At 36.4% G+C, this 18,285-nt stretch overlaps 1 protein-coding gene across 2 annotated transcripts in view; it reads right to left on the bottom strand.

Moving 5' to 3' along the window:
• shank3a (SH3 and multiple ankyrin repeat domains 3a) overlaps positions 1–18,285 on the bottom strand; it is a 268,933-nt gene that overhangs the window by 54,725 nt on the left and 195,923 nt on the right. For both annotated transcript variants that reach the window (XM_079874288.1, XM_079874289.1), the window contains one exon: positions 881–994. In XM_079874288.1, coding sequence (XP_079730414.1) covers positions 881–994 — 114 coding nt within the window. The remainder of the gene's footprint in view (positions 1–880; positions 995–18,285) is intronic.

Raw genomic sequence — 18,285 nt, 5'->3', positions numbered from 1 at the left:
GACACCGGCCTGCCTTCCTGATCTCAATGCACAGCCCTAAAAATGACAAACATCTCCAAAACCAGCATTTGAGAGAGAGAGAGAGAGAGAGAGAGAGAGAGAGAGAGAGAGAGAGAGAGAGAGAGAGAGAGAGAGAGAGAGAGAGAGAGAGAGAGAGAGAGAGGTGTATGTGTGTGGATCTCAACACATCTGATTATGATTTCTCATCTACAGACATACTGCAGTGTTGAAAATCATTTATGTGAGACAACAGCTGTGGGCATTTAGACATCGTAGAGTTGTACTGTGTGCAAAGCCGGACAATGTAAAAGATATCTTAATACTTTTTTAAATATCTTAATATCTTTAATACTTTAATCTTAATACTTTAATCTTTAATACATTTTTAATAAAAGTGTCTGTTGAATATCTGCAGAAAGCATCTGTACAAATTTGAAAAGGGTGATTGAGCCATAATTTTGACATTTAGCCAGCTAGATTTGACATTTTTTGGCATTTGACATTAACTGCAATAAGATGCAGTAAAATACAGTATTCAACATCTGAAGTGGATCAAAACCTTTCATTCAAGTTATACATGAATTTTGAACAAAACCCGTTCTTGTCTTAGGGCAACTTTGATCAACTTTTTTGATCCACTTCAAATGTTGACTACTGTACAATAAAAATAAATCATTTCAGTAAAAATTTCAATTTCAAAGCAATTTGAAGCAATGGCACATAGAGAACATTATTGAGTGTGAATAGTAACAGTTCAAAGAAATTATTCACAGAAATGAATCAAACAAGTAGTGTCAGTTAATTTGATAATATAATAAATATTTAAAATATTGTCCAACCCTAGTTGTATGCAAATGTGTATTTGTGCATCACTTCTTACCAAGTCGAGGATCAAACTGTCTCATCTGTACCTCCTCCACGCAGTCCGCAGGAAACCAACCAGTTCTTCCTTTTACAGTGCCCTCCCAGAAACCCCCTTCTCCTATACTTAACACTGAGAGAGAGAGAGAGAGAGAGAGAGAGAGAGAGAGAGAGAGAGAGAGAGAGAGAGAGAGAAGGAGAGAGAGAGAGAGAGAGAGAGAGAGAGAGAGAGATACATTAATTGCCATCTCATGAACACAAATCATTTGATTGTTGATTAGACATTGATCCCCAAAAAAGTTAGCTAACATCCTGGATCATACAGTAATACCAGGACAAAATAGTAATGCATGGCAGGGCACACTTTTTATTCTGAAAATGCTAAAAGTTTATTAAATGTATGTTAAAGTTATAATTAAGTTGCATTATATAAAATCAATAGAAGTCTATGGCACATTCCCATTCAGATGCGCGGTGTGTCAGGTATGAATGTGATCTCAGCACGTATTCAAAGATCCTTTTCCTTTTCGGAAATGAGCTTGAAGAGGGAGAACAGATAGATGAAATACTCTGTGACGTGAGTTGAATGACCAGTGGAAACTGAGTAAGAGCAGAACATTGTGTTCAACAGGAAACTGACTCATCCTGTGAGTTTTTACACAAGCTGAAGTAACACAATGCATTACATGTGGTGACCACACCAGACACACTAAAAACATATACAAACACATGCATCAAGTCCTTCAGCATTGTAGTTGCTAGGATACTGCAGTTTAAAAGCATTGGTTGTACGAGGGTGTGTTTATCAAAAGAGCAAGGTGTGAAAAAAGTGCAGGTGGGCAATTTTGTGGTACTCCATGAATTCCACAAATCAATAAGCAACAATGTAAGTGTGTGCTGTGTATTATACACACAGGGGGTTTCATTCATGCTGAAGAAGGTCTTTAACTGGAGATGGCATATAAATGAAACCTCACTTACACAGAGTACATAACAAATGCAAAGCACTACTTATATAAAACTTACATGGCATAAAGATTTTATTTAAAAATATGTTGTTCACCATATTATTGGACCTTTACAGTACAATTGTGTTTAAAACTATATACAGACACAGATCCTCAATAGTAAAACGCCTATTTCTATATGCAAAAATGGTGGATTAGCAATGATTGGCCAGTGACATTTTCAAGGTGGGACTTATTAAAAAGTCAATTGATCTGTATAAACCATCCATTGACACAGCACTTCTTACACACACAAACACACACTTTCTCCAAGACTAAAAACCTAATCTTCTAAATACAACCAATTATACTGCATTTTTAATCAGGAGATTTGAAATTCTGTGAGCGGTTTTTGGTGTTGATCAAGCCGGAAGCACAGCCATTAGAATATTATCACCTCAGTGCTACTGACTGAGGTTACGCACACACAAACACACACACACACACACACACACACACACACACACACACACACACACACACACACACACACACGCCTCCAGCTTCCAGACACATACAAATGGATGCCTCTGCTGCATATGCCACAATTAAACACTTGTGTAAATGGAGCTCGTCATGTAATAAATTCAGGAGAAGAGATACACATCTCATCCGTGATGCTTATCATTTTAATGTTTTCGATATCTGAGTCCAGAGAAATCCCAGTGTAATGACTGTTTGTGGATTATATGTATTGCGTAGAGGGGACATTTAATGGAAAACAGGATTTTATGGATATTAGATGGAAAAATTGGTCATACTGCATGAAAAGATGACATTTGAAAATATGAGGGCTCACATAAAAATTCGCTGAATGTGGGTGGAGGCAACTGACTCAAGTAACATAGAATAGTAAATTTGGGGAAGAAGCCAGATCCTTCACATAAGAAGATATGCACATGAAATGTAAAGCTGAATTCAAAACCATTATAATGTCAGAAGTACATTAACATTTGACTATGTACATTTACATATCAATAAATATTTAATACTCGATAGTACTGTTACAAATTTAAAAAAAGCTAGCTAATCATAACAAACACCCAGGGTTGACCAATTTTACGGTGTCCGTGTTACAGAGTAATTACTTAATTAATTACTTAGTAGTAGACATTGTAATAACATGTAACAAAATGTACTTAACATGTAACTAAGTTATGGAACAGCCTATACTTACAGATTGTAATTACGCACATAGGCACAATAGGCAGCTACTGTTACACATATGTAACAAGCCGAGATGGATAAGGTTTATAGATACACATGAAGTACACTTAAGTACAATCTTGATACACTTTATTTTACGTAGCTTATCCCTATTTAATATTATGTAATTGCAATGTAATTAGGAAGCTACTGCATATATTTAAGCTGTGAACTAGTGAGTTTAAATCAAACTAAGGCACAGATGGATAAGGTATGTATACACAAAGTACACTTAAGTACAATCTTGATACACTTTATTTTACGTAGCTTATACCTGTGTAACATTCTGTAATTTTAATGTAATTAAGAAGCTACTGCATGTATTTAGGCTGTAAACTAGTGGGTTAATTAAGATGGATAAGGTATGTAGATACACATGAAGTGCACTTAAGTACAATCTTGATACACTTTATTTTATGTTACATATGTGTAATGCTACAGAACGTACAAAATTACCATGTGTAACTGCAGGCTTTTCCCGACCTTAGTAGCCTAAGTACTTGTGTTACATTGTGTAGTACTAAGTACTTTCTTATATAATTACACTGTACCAAGTCTGTAACACGCATGTAACCGACTCGGCTTATTACGTATGTGTAACAGTAGCTGCCTATTACATGTGCGTAATTACAATCTGTAAGTACAGGCTGTTCCATAACTTAGTTACATGTTAATTACATTTTGTTACATGTTATTACAATGTCTACTACTAAGTAATTAATTAAGTAATTACTCTGTAACACGGACACCGTAAAATAAAGTGTTACCGAATATTATATATATATATATATATATATATATATATATAATTCTTTAGTGAAAAAATAAAAATAAATAGCGGGAATTAGAAACTATATTATAACTGTCATATTTAGGTCTATGACAGCTATATTTATAAACGCAATTTCACACAGATTTGTAATTTCTAACCCAGCCTTTCATTTAAGTTTAGTTCAATTTTAAGTCCTAGAGGGAAGACAAAAATTGTCACACAAAACTAAACTGTCGTTTTTGCTGGGAAAAACTAATGTTACAAAAAAGAAATACCACAAATATTCTTAGATATATTAAAATATATAAAAATGAATGAAATATATTTAAGCATAAGTGACATCTGTGCAATCCCTCTGAAACATCCTAAAGGATCAACTCATCGTCTTTAAACCACAATGACTACAAAGACAGCATGTCTGTACAGCCTTTTTTTTGTACAGCCGCACGTGTCTTACATAACGAATCACTCAACGGACTCGCACAAGTGTGTTTACGAGGTATCAGGAGTGGGCTCGCCGGACCTCTCTAACCCTGCCGCATGCCCGGACATGCTTGGCATATTGGAAACAGGCCTTCACACATTCTGGCAAATGGCATCATGGGAGAAACACTCGCCAAGCTCTCAGTGTCAGTCCCTGACAATCAACCGGCAGCCGACTGAGGCAAACTGCCACGCCGAGCTCTTGACAGAAGGACCATTGTAGCCGAGGAGAAGGTCCTGAAGTGTGTGTGTGTATATGCGTGTAAGCATACAGGAGTGTGTGTTACATCTCGGATGCTGAGATACTATCACAACGCTCCATTCTTATCAGCTTCAAAGCTCCTTTGACTCTTAAAAAGGATGAAAGGAGAATGGGTAATTCACCCGGCATGAAACTTTTCAACTGCGCACAATAAGAGCTCAACAAATACAGACACAGTGTAATGAGCTTGATTCTTTAACTACTGTTCAATATAAATCAGATGTGAATGAATATAGCTGGATAACGTGAAGAAGTACTGAGTAGGCTCAGGCTCAGGCTAATGTTCATTCATTCACAGTTCATTCACAGGTAAATGACACAACTGGGCCAAATCACACACTGAGACGGGAGATAAACACTCAAAAAGAGATGTTAAAAAAGACTGGATTACATAGTGAGAAGAAAAAGATCGATAAAGACACAAAGAGAGTTTTAAAGCTTACATAATAAGTGCCAAGAAATTGCCATGTTTTTTATTTGGACAACTTATACTAAAATAACACTACCATTCAATAGTTTGGATCCAGAAAGAATTTTTTTTTTTTAAGAAATGAATGCTTTTATCCAACAAGGAAACATTAAAATTTAAAATGTATTAAAAGCGACAGTAAAGACATTTATAATGTTACAAAATATTTCTATAAATGCTGTACTTTTGAACAAAGTATAACTGTTTCCACAAAAACATTGGATGGATTGTTGTGTGTGTGTGCGCATTCATGAGTATCATTCAGAAGTGGATGTCAAGCCCTCTTCTACACCACCAGTGAAATGATCACAGTTGCCTGCTCCTGCATCAAGAGTGTGTGTGTCACTCTGCGAGAGCATGTGTGCGTGTTCCGATCTGTTAACCATCTTATTAACTTGATATGTAATAAACTTTAATCTGAGCAAAAGAACCGCCGGTTGACTTGAGATGCACGTCAATCACATGCTAATCAACTGGGTTTAATTCTGCGCTCTCTCTCTCGCTCTATAAATAGAATGATAGCCGCAGCTCTAAATTTCCAGGCCACTTAACTGCGATAAGCCTGAGAGAGAGACCGGGTGTATCAAATCTAATCATTTGTCTCTAATGAATCCCACTGCTCAATAACTTTCATTAAAGCAACCAAACGCTAAATGGCAAATGTTAAATTGCAAAAACTACCAGCTCCAGGAAGGACGGTTTCCACGAATACGTCTACTCCAATATCTGGTTTGTTTAAGATGTTAAATAGCTTGAAGGGTATAAGCAAGGTCACATTAAGCATTTGGTCACACTAATTACATTACAGTGTCCATGTTAGGGTATGATGTCATAACTAAGTACTATGTATAACTAATAAATAAAATGTACATGAGTAATTATGTTGTTTAACATGATTCGATTATGTATAATTATATTTATGTGATGTATGTGCAAAGTGACGTAGAGTGTTGTTCGCTGCACCAATCAAATCTTACGCCTGGATTAAAGGGTACAGTATTTTTGTCCGTGTCTGACATGGCTCCACCTAATTGGCTAGAATTAACACTAAAAGAAGCAAAGAAAATGCCAAACCCAGACAAGCTGACAGAGTGCAAACAAGGACGGTAAAAACAAGAAATGTTCTTATGAATTAATGTAATTACAGGCCTGGAGGAAAAGAGGTGGGCTGAAATGTTTCTACGCTTTTCATTCATGGGATTACTAACAAAAGGCTGTCTGTTGTAAATGTGCAAAGTGCAAATGGAGAGTTAAAAGTCTAAAGTCACTCAAAGTCACGTGAATGTGATATTTAAGTGACAAATAAATAAACAAATGGTAATTTGATTTAATCAAAAATGAGATGAAATTATGATGATAATCAAGCGATTTTAATTGAAAAAAATATATAGCTGCAAGCAGCAATTAATGGGGCCAAGCACAAAAAAGACATGATGAGTTATGCAAGCATGGCTGGGAGCATCGGACCAACTACAACAATGAATAATTAAAAAGACATTTTTGTATGATTTTATTATGAAGTTGTATGATTTTAGTCCAGTTAAAAATCTACTTTTAATCATAGATTAATTCACTTGTGATTTAATTGCTTTGGCATTTGGCCAGTAGTTAGGTGGTGTGGTCAGTGTGAGGTGACAAAGTTTGGTGTCAATATGCCAAAGTTTTGCAGAGATACAGTCTCAGAATCAGTTTGGCATCATGCCATCAAATTCATCAGTGCATTAAATGAGAACGGTGTGGTCTATCAAAAAGCTTTTAATAACTTTATGCCGGCATGGTCTAGAGATGATCTGATTTGAATTTCCGCTCAATATTCCGCTCTAACCCTGCTCAGTTGCACACGGCCCATGTGAATGCTCCACTCATGTACCGCTCATGCTCATTGGAAAGCAACGTCCGCTCAAATGAAATCAACGCGCCGACATGACATTTCTATGTAGTAGTTTACTTGTTTATGTTTGCAATAGCCCTACTCTGCTGTAACATGGTGTCGTATAGCAGTGCTGGGCTATGCTGGTAAAATGACGCTATCCTCTCGTTCACTGATCCGCTTCCTGCTACGCTCTGCTCACATGCTCTGATAATAATAGCTTTGTAAGACTATACTTTATTTGGATAATTGGTCAAAAATAAATGTTACATCTGATTCTGTTGCATAGAACTGAATAAATAATAATATATTGATATTTAATATAAAAATATTTTCTGTCGAATTTTAATGTGTTACTTCCAATAAAAGTGTGGTTGTTTTATTTTATTGGCTTGTATTTTTTAAATTGAGTATCATTAAAATGATTGAATTTCATTAAAAAGTCTAATATTAATACAATTATACAAAAAAGCGAATTAAAAAATAAGAAATAAATCATTTTTGAAAAGCATTTTCAGTTTCGGTTTTCGGCCAAGTGCATCCAGAATTTTCAGTTTCAGTTTTGGCCAAGAATTTTCATTTTGGTGCATCCCTAGGCAAAACTCAAAAGCTATTAGAATTTTTTGAAAAGTTATTATAAATTTTGACCACAAGATGGCACTGTCTCAAAACGTTTTGTGTAACTTCAGGGCATGAGGCAGATGCACAAGGACGCAAGCTGTTGAAGCTCCGCCCCCTGTGCCGGGAGCAGCAGCTCATTTGCATTTAAAGGAACAGACACAAAACGGTGCGTTTTTGCTCACCCTCAAAAAGTGACAACTTTAACATGCTATATAAAAATATTTGTGGGGTATTTTGAGTTAAAACTTCACATACACATTCTGGGGACATCAGAAACGTATTTTACATCTTGTGAAAAGAGCATTATACCACCCCTTTAAGTAATAAGTAAAAATAGCTATTTTTATATCTCCTGACCAGTAGGCGGCACTGTGCCGAAATGCTGCAAGAAGCCCCAGGTCATGCTTGTGATGACATGTACCAAGTGCTCTTCATCAAATTTGCTCAGATGTTATATAAAGACGTGATGTGAGCCAATTTTGGTGAAAATCAGACCAACTGTTAGACCAACTGGACGAGTTAGAAAAAGTAGGTTAAAAAAAAATGTTCATGATGGAAAATAACGTTATTGGCATAGGCATGAAGGTTTAATTTTGCAATGTTGTTAACTAGAACTGACCAATATTAGATTCCGTTTTAGTCCAAAATGAATGAATATGACAATATTGACAATTTAAATTGCATTGAAGTCCCCACGATACAGAAATTGCAATAGTATTTTCTTCCATAGTGTGACAAATATCTGAGTGAAACTGTCACATGCCTGTCCTGTCTCGTGTAGCACATGTGGTGTTTGTGTTCCTGTCTCTGTTTTGACCCCACCCTTCCTTGTTATCTCATTATTGGTTTCATTTGTCCCACCTGTTCCTTCATTATCCTGCCTGATTTGTTCCCTTTTATAAGCTCCTTTGTGTTTGCAGTCTTTGTCGGATCGTTGTCTGGTTTACGTCTCCCGCTTCATGTGTAACCCTGGTATGTGTTGTTTCTAAAGTTGTTGTTTTGTTGAGTTCTTGTTTTCCCCCTTGTGGGTTTTTGGTTTCGATTTCTGTTTCAGTTTCTTAATAAATTCTTTTTCTGCAATTGAGTCCTTCCCTTAGTTTTCTTTAAGTTTTCATGACAGAAACGGCTTCTTGAATGAGAAAATATGTAGGACGGGACTTGATTCTGTCCATCGGGAATTGATTTGATCGTTGTTGTTTACTATTGGTCGATCTCATGTGAGTGACAGGATGTCCCACCCTCACGCCAGTAAACACGTCATCAGAGAAGAGATGTCACTGTAAGCGGGAGGTTAAGTTATTTTGATTAAAGATTAAGGGCACATGAATTTAAAAAAAAATAATGATGTGCACAGTGCACAGATATATCAATTATAATAAATATGTATTGTCAATTTTGATTTCATGGTGATTTAAAAATAAAAACTATGACTAAACAAAAAACAGAGCAAAAATGAATGCTGGGCAAATGTGAATGGAGACTAGATCAGTATGAATGTGAAGTGAGATCTGTGTGAATGCAAAATGGTGTAAACTTCCATGTAAAAAACCTAGAAAAAGCCTAATAGCTGGCATCATGCAGTCCCTCAAGTCCCATTACCGGTGCGTGTTTGTGCTTGAGAGTGCTTTGACCTGCGCTTCTGCATTTATCAAAAAGCCATTTCCAAACGGAAACACTTAAAGAAAGCAATAGGATTAAAACATGACTCTATAAAAGCCTCTGTGATGCTCTGAGTCACTGAAATATCAGATGACTTGTGCTCACTTCAGTCACGTCAGAATCATCAAAGGAGTCTTTTATAGAGATGCTTTTGTCTTCATAAACTTCATCTTTATCTGTGTGAATTTATCTGAAAGATAACTTAAATACAGTTAAAACTGTCTCTCTCTTACACAGATACAAAAAGGGTTGCTATTTCGCACAGTTAGTGTGATAACATCTGATCAGCAGACAGGCAGTCAGAATTTGCTGGGAGAGCCACCGAATGATCAGAGATATTTGATATTCAGTGCAAGGCTTTTTGGCTGAATGTCCGTCAGGTTAATGAAAGGAAAATGCATGAAGTGTTCTATTGCAACACACACTCGCTTTTTAGACAGATACTGATGGTCTCTCTTTCAATTTAATTTAAGAGTGCTTTATAGGTTTATTACTAAAGCAAAATAGTTTAGCTCAACAGAACCTATTTGAACTTTGTTTTGTTTTGTTAGTTCTGACTCTAAAATTTGACTGAATGAGCTGCTTTCAAAGATGTTAAATCAACTGAATTCTATATTAAAGAAATAATTTACTAAAAGTTCTGCCATTATTTACTCATGTCATTCCAAACCTGGAGATGGCGTTTTTCTAGCCTGGGTTTCCCCATGCTGCCTTGCACGCAGCGCGATTTTATTCACGCTGCTAGGCAGCCTGGACACCATGGACCAGATTTTCCCCTCAAAAAGGGAACCAATCACAGAACGGGGAGGGAGCAGCAAGACGATGACAACGTCAATGCGACACACCGAAGCAGTTTGTTTATATCTATGGATCCAACATGGCATCAGACGCGAAGTTACCTTTCGATGCAGCCTTAGATAGTGTTCTAAGTAGTTTAGAACGCAAGTTTATTTCGTTGTCTTCCTCGTCATACGTCATCTGGTATAATTGAAACGATTGGCTATGAGCTACGTGCAGGCGCATTTGATAGACATTCGTAGCGTCCAATAAACGGCTCTGGGCATTCGTAAACCACGCCTCAAATACGAGAAAATGAACATATGGTTCCCAGACCACGTCTCAATGAGAAAGAGGTCTGACGTTAGCCAGGCTAGCGTTTTTCACTCAACAGGTGCCATAGATTAAATGCCATATGTAGCTCTCTAATAAAGTTTACTGTAAAGCATTATCTATTGTGAAAAGTCATATTCATCCACACAGTCAAAGCACAACCAAAACAATGTTTTTCCACAAAATGCGCTAGAGGGCCAAAAGTTACATAGTGTGACTTTTCTTACAGACACATTGGGACATTTTTTTGAAAACAAAAAATAACCAAGTGATTAAATTGGCTCAGAGACAAAAGAATAATTGCGACAGACAGACAGACAGACAGACAGAGAGTTAGAGAGACAGACAGATAGATAAATAGGGCTGTTGAGCACTGAATACTATCTCAGACCACATCTTTTTTTTACAAATGCAAAGCTGCACAGAGTCTCTATGCTGTTCTTGCATCTCAATGTAGTGTTCTTGGCCATATCTTTTCCACAGGTGAGTATCTTTTCACTGATTATTATATCATAGCTTTTCATTATATTATAGCTTTGCATGCTATTGAGAATTTGTTTGTGAGTGATTGATTGCTCATAATATTTGCATTTCTCCACCAACCCTGAGGACAGACAGTCTAAACACACTTCCACACATATTCAGCCAGTTGTTTGATCATTAACACTAGAATATCTGTTTTCCAGATTGTGATAATTAAAGACTATTTGGCCTCATTTGGCTGTGAATGCAGTGGTGGGCATTTTCCTGCACTGCCTGAGGACACTTTGTTTAGGGAAAGTTTCCTGCTGATTTAATGGTTTGCCAGAGATAATTGGATTTGCTCTGTCAATATTGGAACTGATATGTAGTGTTTTTTTTCTTCCCCTTTTCAAATGTAGATAGCAGTACATAGCACTGCAAACCACAGGGTTATTGATCGTTCATGTCTGTACAGCACATATGAACTGTGATCTAGCAGATCTGCAGCCTCTGGCAGTGAGAGTACTGGTGTATGTAATAATCTTATTTGCATACAATCATAATTAAAACATAACAGGAAGTGGGCTGGATGGAAAATGTGTGTGTTGTGTAGTTTCAGTGGTGGGCAGCAGAATGCTGACTGGTGGGTATGTGTGCGGTGCATTACAAGGAGCTCAGTGCTTTATCCAATAACCACAACAGCCCGTCTCACATACACCACTGCTGGCCTGTTATGATATTAATCTGCAGATTCACAATCCCACATGCCATTCACAACCTGATGATAACTCTCTGTGATATCAGAGCCCCGTCTCAGAGGAATTATGGGAAATGCAGTTCAGAGAAATTAGAAAAGAGCAGAATATAAAGAAGAAATTAAACTCAATGAGAAGAGAAGAGACTAGATGAGAGAAAAACGAGGGAGGAGATGAGAAAAGATGACAACAGAATAGAGATAAAACAGATAAGAGAAGAGACAAGATAGGAAACGTGAAGAGATAAAAAATTTTGAAAAGACGCAAAGAGGACACAATGAAAAGAGAAGATGAGATGAAAAGAAACAAGATGAGAAGAGATGAGTCATGATGAGATAAGATAAGAAAAGAGAAGATATACAAAGGGAGTTCTGAGAAATAAAACAAGGGATAACAGAATGAGGGGGAAAGCAAGAAGAGGAAGAAAAAGAAAGATAAATAAAATAAAAAGATGAGGAGCAATATAAAAAGAGAAAGAAATATGAGAAAAAGGAACATAAAATAAAAGTAATAAATTATTAGGAGATGAAAAGAGATGAGCCAGGATGAGATGAGAAGAAAGAAGATGAGGTGGAAAAGAGGAGACAAAAGGGATGATAAAAGAGGTGAAGGGAGAAGTAACAATGAAAAAAGCCAAAAAGAGTCTCTATGATTGTTTAAAAAGAAGAAAGGAAGGAGTTTAAGCAGAAGGCTGAGAAGTGAGTGTCACTGAAAACAGCAGAGATGAAAGAGAGTCATGACTCCACAGAGGAGAAGTGCAGTGGTGCAGTTCTGTGCTCATTGATATGCTGAACCCCAATGACGAGAGAGAGAGAGAGAGAGAGAGAGAGAGAGAGAGAGAGAGAGAGAGAGAGAGAGAGAGAGAGAGAGAGAGAGAAAAATGATAACATTTCTCAATGATAGCATTAACAGTCTAAAGGCACTAGGACTAAAATAGTGATTTGGATGCCCAGTAATCCCTATTCTTTTCATTTCTTTCCTTCTATTTTCACAGCGTTCACCTTTTCCCTCCATCTTTCTCTGAGCCCCAGGGGTGCAGCCTGAAATAGCTTGGCTTGGAAGTTTTATGACTCCAACCTCAGAGACTCACTGCATGCCCAAACTTCAAGTCACCACCTTAATCTCTCCTCCACGCATGCACACACACAACTCAACAAAGGGAATGATGGGATGTGTAAGCAGAGGTGTGAACGACAGCTGCTGGGCTATTGGGAGCCATTAGCTGCTTTTCCGCTGTCCGGCCAGTACGAGCCAAGGCTAACAACGTGCCGGGCGGGGCCAATAGCCTCGAACCTTGAACAGTGAGGCCAAAATCAAGCTGTGTTTCCCCTGTCGGGCCAGAAGACCTGCAGCGCTGCCCTAAAACCCCTCCATAAAACAATATCACTCAACCATACCGTTGCACCAACATGGGGGAAGCTAGCTGACTGAAAACTAGCTAGATCACAAAAAGAACATGGCATTTGGTCTTTACTTAGACTCCATTAATATTGGTCAATGATTTACAATAAAATATATTACAGTGACAGTATTTTATTAATTAGAGTCAGGAGTGCACATCGATCACGCTGAATCAAAAAGAGAACACATGCTTGTTCAGTCGTGCCTTCTTCCATTTATTTGTGATCATAGGAATGCACGAAACAACCCCATTAAAGCTTTTAAGTCCAAAGGCTTCAAAATATTGATAAAATATCATGTTTTCATCACATTTCTTTAGAAAGAATGAGCATTTGTATTAATTTTCTACGGAACTACGCATTCTAATGAGGCTTGAGCGATCTTTCCCGTCTCAGTATACTGCTATCCTTTCAGCCATAACAACTGAGGGAAATACTCAACATTTCAACATGAAACCAATTTTACTTCTGTAATTTGATTGGATCTGTCACGGATAACTCTGAGGCAAAGGGCCTCAGATGAGAAATGGCAGAGAGAACATGGTATAAATAGGGTGAGACAAACAATGTAATGACACACAGGTGAATGCAATAATTAGTGATGAGTCCGGGCAAAGGATTATGGGAACTGAAGTTCCCATTGTGGCAAAGCTCATGGAGCCTGAGTGACGTCAGCAGAAAAGGAAAGTTGTTTTCTTGCGAATTACAATAAAATTTCATGTTGATTTTACAGTTGTCCAACTACAGCCAAAAACTAGAAAAATGTTATGTTTTGCTGTTATTCAACATTGATTATGCTTCACCATTTATTTGATCAAAATACAGTAAAAAAACACATTTAAATATAAATATATACAATTTAAAATAAATAGTTGTTTTCTATTTAAATATATTTAAAACTGTAAATTACTCCTGATGTAAAAGCTGAATTTTAAGCATCATTACTCCAGTCTTCAGTGTCACATGATCCTTCAAAAATCATTCTAATATGCTAATTTTGTATTTCAATGTTGAAAACAGGAAACCATGATAACCCTGAAGTCTTTATTGTTACTTTTGATCAATTTAATGGATCTTACAGAATAAAAGTATAAATTAGTGTTGTATTTATCAGCCAATAAAATAATAAGGATATCGCTTAGAGTGACAGAAACTTGTAAATATGTACACATAATTGTAATTATGGCACATAAACTCACACCAAACACCACATGAATTCATGTAATTGAATCAAACAATGTTAAACTGCACTATTTAACTAAACATTTATTTTGGTACAAAAAAAAAAAAAAAAAAAATCGCAGGGTCTCAGTTGCAAAGCTTAATGCACATTGTAATGTGACAAAAGCTTGCCATGCTCTTTACATATGGAGGAATGTATGTGTGTTTACTTAGAAGTACATCCTCTGATAAGAGCTAATGATTGCCTCTTCAGTTTCAGTCAACCTCAATTATGTGGAAGAAGAAAGCACACGAACGCACACATACATGCTAATAAGACCTAAGGTCTTTATTCCTGCATCAAAGAAACCTTCCGTGTGTGTCCACTTGATCTCTGTTTACATGTGTGATGAACATACAGCTTAAAAAATAATCACACACACCATGTCATTACTGTTATACACCAATACACTGCTTTAAATTAGAGTTTAAATTATCTGAAGAACGTGCTAATTGCCATGCAAAACTAGCTACAATGATGCTAGGGTGATCTGAGTGGTTTCATACTTACAGTGCTATGCATAAGTTTAGACACCCATGCTAAAGTTGACTAAAAAGAGGAATAATACATAGCCACATAATCACATAGCCTTCACCATACCTAGAGATTGGCATGGGGTACTTTCCATAAGATCATCTCTCAATGCAAATCAAACTAGCTATTAGGCTAACTGAAATAAAACCATGCCAGTCTCTAGGTATGGTGAAGGCTATGTGATGATGTGGGGCTATTTTAATTCCAAAGGCCAAGGGAACTTTATCAGGATGCATAGTATCCTGGATCCATGAAGTAACTGGCCTTTAAAAATAAAAATCTGCCTGCCTCTATGGGAATTTAACATAGGGGTGTCCAAACTTATGCACCCTGTATTTTAAGGAAGAACATTTATTTATTTACGATACATTATTCATTCACAAAGAAAATTGGTGTCCTTAAAGGTTGGATTTTTCCTAATTTTTTAAATTAAGGCATTAAGTTCAGTTTCCAAAAGATGATTTATTATTCCTCTTTTTAGTCAACTTTAGTATGGGTGTCTAAACTTATGCATAGCACTGTATAGTTAGAGGTTTTAAAAACCTCTTAAATCCTATTGTAAAAAGCTATAGACTTTTGTCATGGTAGATGCCATTTTATGCAGAGGATAGACATTCTGTCGAGTCCGCTCAAAGGTTGTACTGTCTTTTCCCTCCTAGAATTCTCTGTGCATTTTAAATCGTAATGATTCACACAAGGTACAGAACAGTACAACCCACTGAACACTGAACTTCAATCCCTCATCTTGTTTTTAGTTAAACATGTATCAAATATAAAAAGCAAGCACCACTAATACAGTCTCTGTATCTAGTTCAGAAAAAAATACAATCTATGTCAGCCTAAATGCATGAAGAAATCGCAAATGAAGTTTTTAAAGATGGTTTGGAGAAACAGACAGTGTCCACATCAGGGAAGAGGCTCTGCTAACAATTACGAGTCTCCTTGCAGCGTCTCTAAGCACTCTGCATTTTTCCACAGCCTGCGTCTCCACCAGATTCACTCCAGAGCAATTATGTTTAGATGCTGGCAGACGTAGATTGTGAGAAAACGGAAAGAGAGGGAGAAGGTGAGAGAGAAGATTGTGAGAAAAACGAGAGAGACACAACCCTTAAAAAGCAAACATGAGCTGCATATCAAAGCAATGGATTTGTTGGAGCCTGAGGGAGGCCGCATAACACATGGAACGAGAGAGGGAAAAAGCATGTAAGAAAGAGCGGAGAGCAGCTGGGAAAGTTCTTTTGTGAAGCAGTCTCTAATGGACATGCAGCGAGAAAGCTGTTTTGAGGGCAGTTCTACTGTTCAAGATGAAGCTTGAAGCCCATGAGCCTTAAAAAATTCAACCCAGGATAACAGTACCCTTAAAACACTTTTACAATTGTACCTCTTTAATGTACTACTTCCATTGTTCTCATTTTGAAGAATGTAAAAGGTTCAGTGGTGAAGGTACATTGCCGCTGGGTGGTCATGATTATTAATGCAACCCATGATCATGTCCTGCAGACAATTATGAAGTCAGAGCGCAGTGCTGGAGTGTTATGAGGTTACAGAAAGGGTTCGCATTTCTTTTGACCAATGAATTTCCATGACAATCCCAGTTGTATGTGATTACTGGGTATGTTTTTTTAAATATACTTTTATACAAAGAAACTGTAGTGTACTCACAAAGAACAACTTCTAGCCAATGAAACAGTAAGTTGACTAGAGAAATTGTATTCACTATATTATTATATAAAGTAATAATATGAAAATATCTGTAATGATAATGAAATATATTGCAAAAATTTTTTTTTTATTTTTTTATTTTACATCTTGGAAAGGTCAATAAGAGGACCTGTTAGAATGGAAGTCAAAGAAGAAGATTCCTCAGTGTGCTGATGTTTTTGTGTGGAATCAGTTTATCACATTGACTGCCTCGGTGATACTCTTCAACATGTCGACACACACAGTTTAAAAAATTGCTATAAAAGAAATCATCCTATAGTCTGAAGCACCTGACTGTAGCTGATCTCATCAGAAACAATCAGGCTGGCAAACCCACTGTAAAAGATGAACACGGCACTGTAATTATTTAATAGATCTGTTTAACAGCTCAATTTATGATAAGAAAATAGTAGATGAAACATAATTAGCACAGTGATTATTACCTTCAGCTAATTTAAAACCAGCCTTGATTATGGTTTATTTTGATTGAAATAAATAATATGCAAATGATTGCTTCTATATACAATGATTTAATCACAAATCTTTTTATTGCTAGATTAGTTTATGCTTCATTTATAATCACTAGTCCCACTGCTTTAATTAGTAGTTTAAAGCATTCAGGCTGTTCTCTATGATGATCAATACCATTTACAAGAACGTTTTACCAATAATCTGTTTAATATTTGAATTTTATATCACATGCCGATGTTTATGACAAATCGAACTTGTAAAAATCTTCTGGAAAAGACTGTTTCTGCCTGCTGTAAACGGCATTCTGTACGCTCTCATCCACTAGTTTACAGGTGACTCTTGACCTATTAAATATGGCTGATGTAAATATGCACTACGGTTAGGATATTTGGCCAAAAATACAGTAAAAACTGTAGTATTGTGAAATATTTATAATACAAGTTTTCTATTTGAAAATATTAAATATAATTAAAATATTTATTTTTAATATAAATAAAATGTAATTTATTGCTGCTCAAGAAACATTTCTTATTATTGGCAAAGTTCAAAGTTGTGCTGCTAAATAATTTTGTGGGATTATTTCAGGATTATCTAATGTATAGAAAGATGAATGTGTCCTTGTTGGAAAAAAAAACTTCAAAAAATAAATAAATACAATAAATTAAAAAATCTTACTGACCCCAAACCTTTTAAAATTAGGGTATATTTTAATATCAAAACTTTGGGATATAAAAGGAGAAATACATTAAAGTTCTAAATTGTCATGAAAATTCTAATTGCCTTGATCTTCTGACATACCTTTGTACCATTAAAACATCCTGAAAGTTTCATTGCTTAAAAAGTCCTCCTAAATATTTACAAAGCATTTCTTAAATCAAGCTCCGATATTGCGGGATCTGTGATATCACAAGGACAAATATATTTGTCGATGACTGCCTCCAGAGCAAGACATCGACAAATAGTTATACGTCATCGCACCACAGTGGCATTCAGTCGCTTAATGGCTGACATTTTTCTACACTGGATGTGAGTGCCACGTCACGTCACGTCTGACAATGTCTACACTGGATTCAGTATATAGATTCACGTTCAGTTCCTGACATACACGCACTTTATTCTTGTTTTGCATCTCTGTACAGACTTCAGAAGGACCCTAGCACCGAAAACAAATGGATGGTTTATTTTAACGGCGACCCGGATCGTGTCAAAGGATTATATGTTTGTTCAGAGCATTTTGTTTTGTAAACGAGGCACAGTGTAATGGAGAGTTCGCAAAGAAACTTTTGTTTAATGATGAAGCAGCCAACTGTATTGGATCTGACAGCAGCTGCATCACAAACCATAAGTAAATGATTTCATAATGCTTTGTCTGTAAATGACGGTTTTATATGGATCATGTTTTCAAAACACTTAATCGCAT

Source organism: Squalius cephalus (genome assembly GCF_949319135.1).
Source record: "Squalius cephalus genome assembly, chromosome: 6".
NCBI lineage: Eukaryota > Metazoa > Chordata > Actinopteri > Cypriniformes > Leuciscidae > Squalius > Squalius cephalus.
Note: the sequence above shows the minus strand (reverse complement) of the source record. Positions and strands in the feature narration are given on the sequence as shown.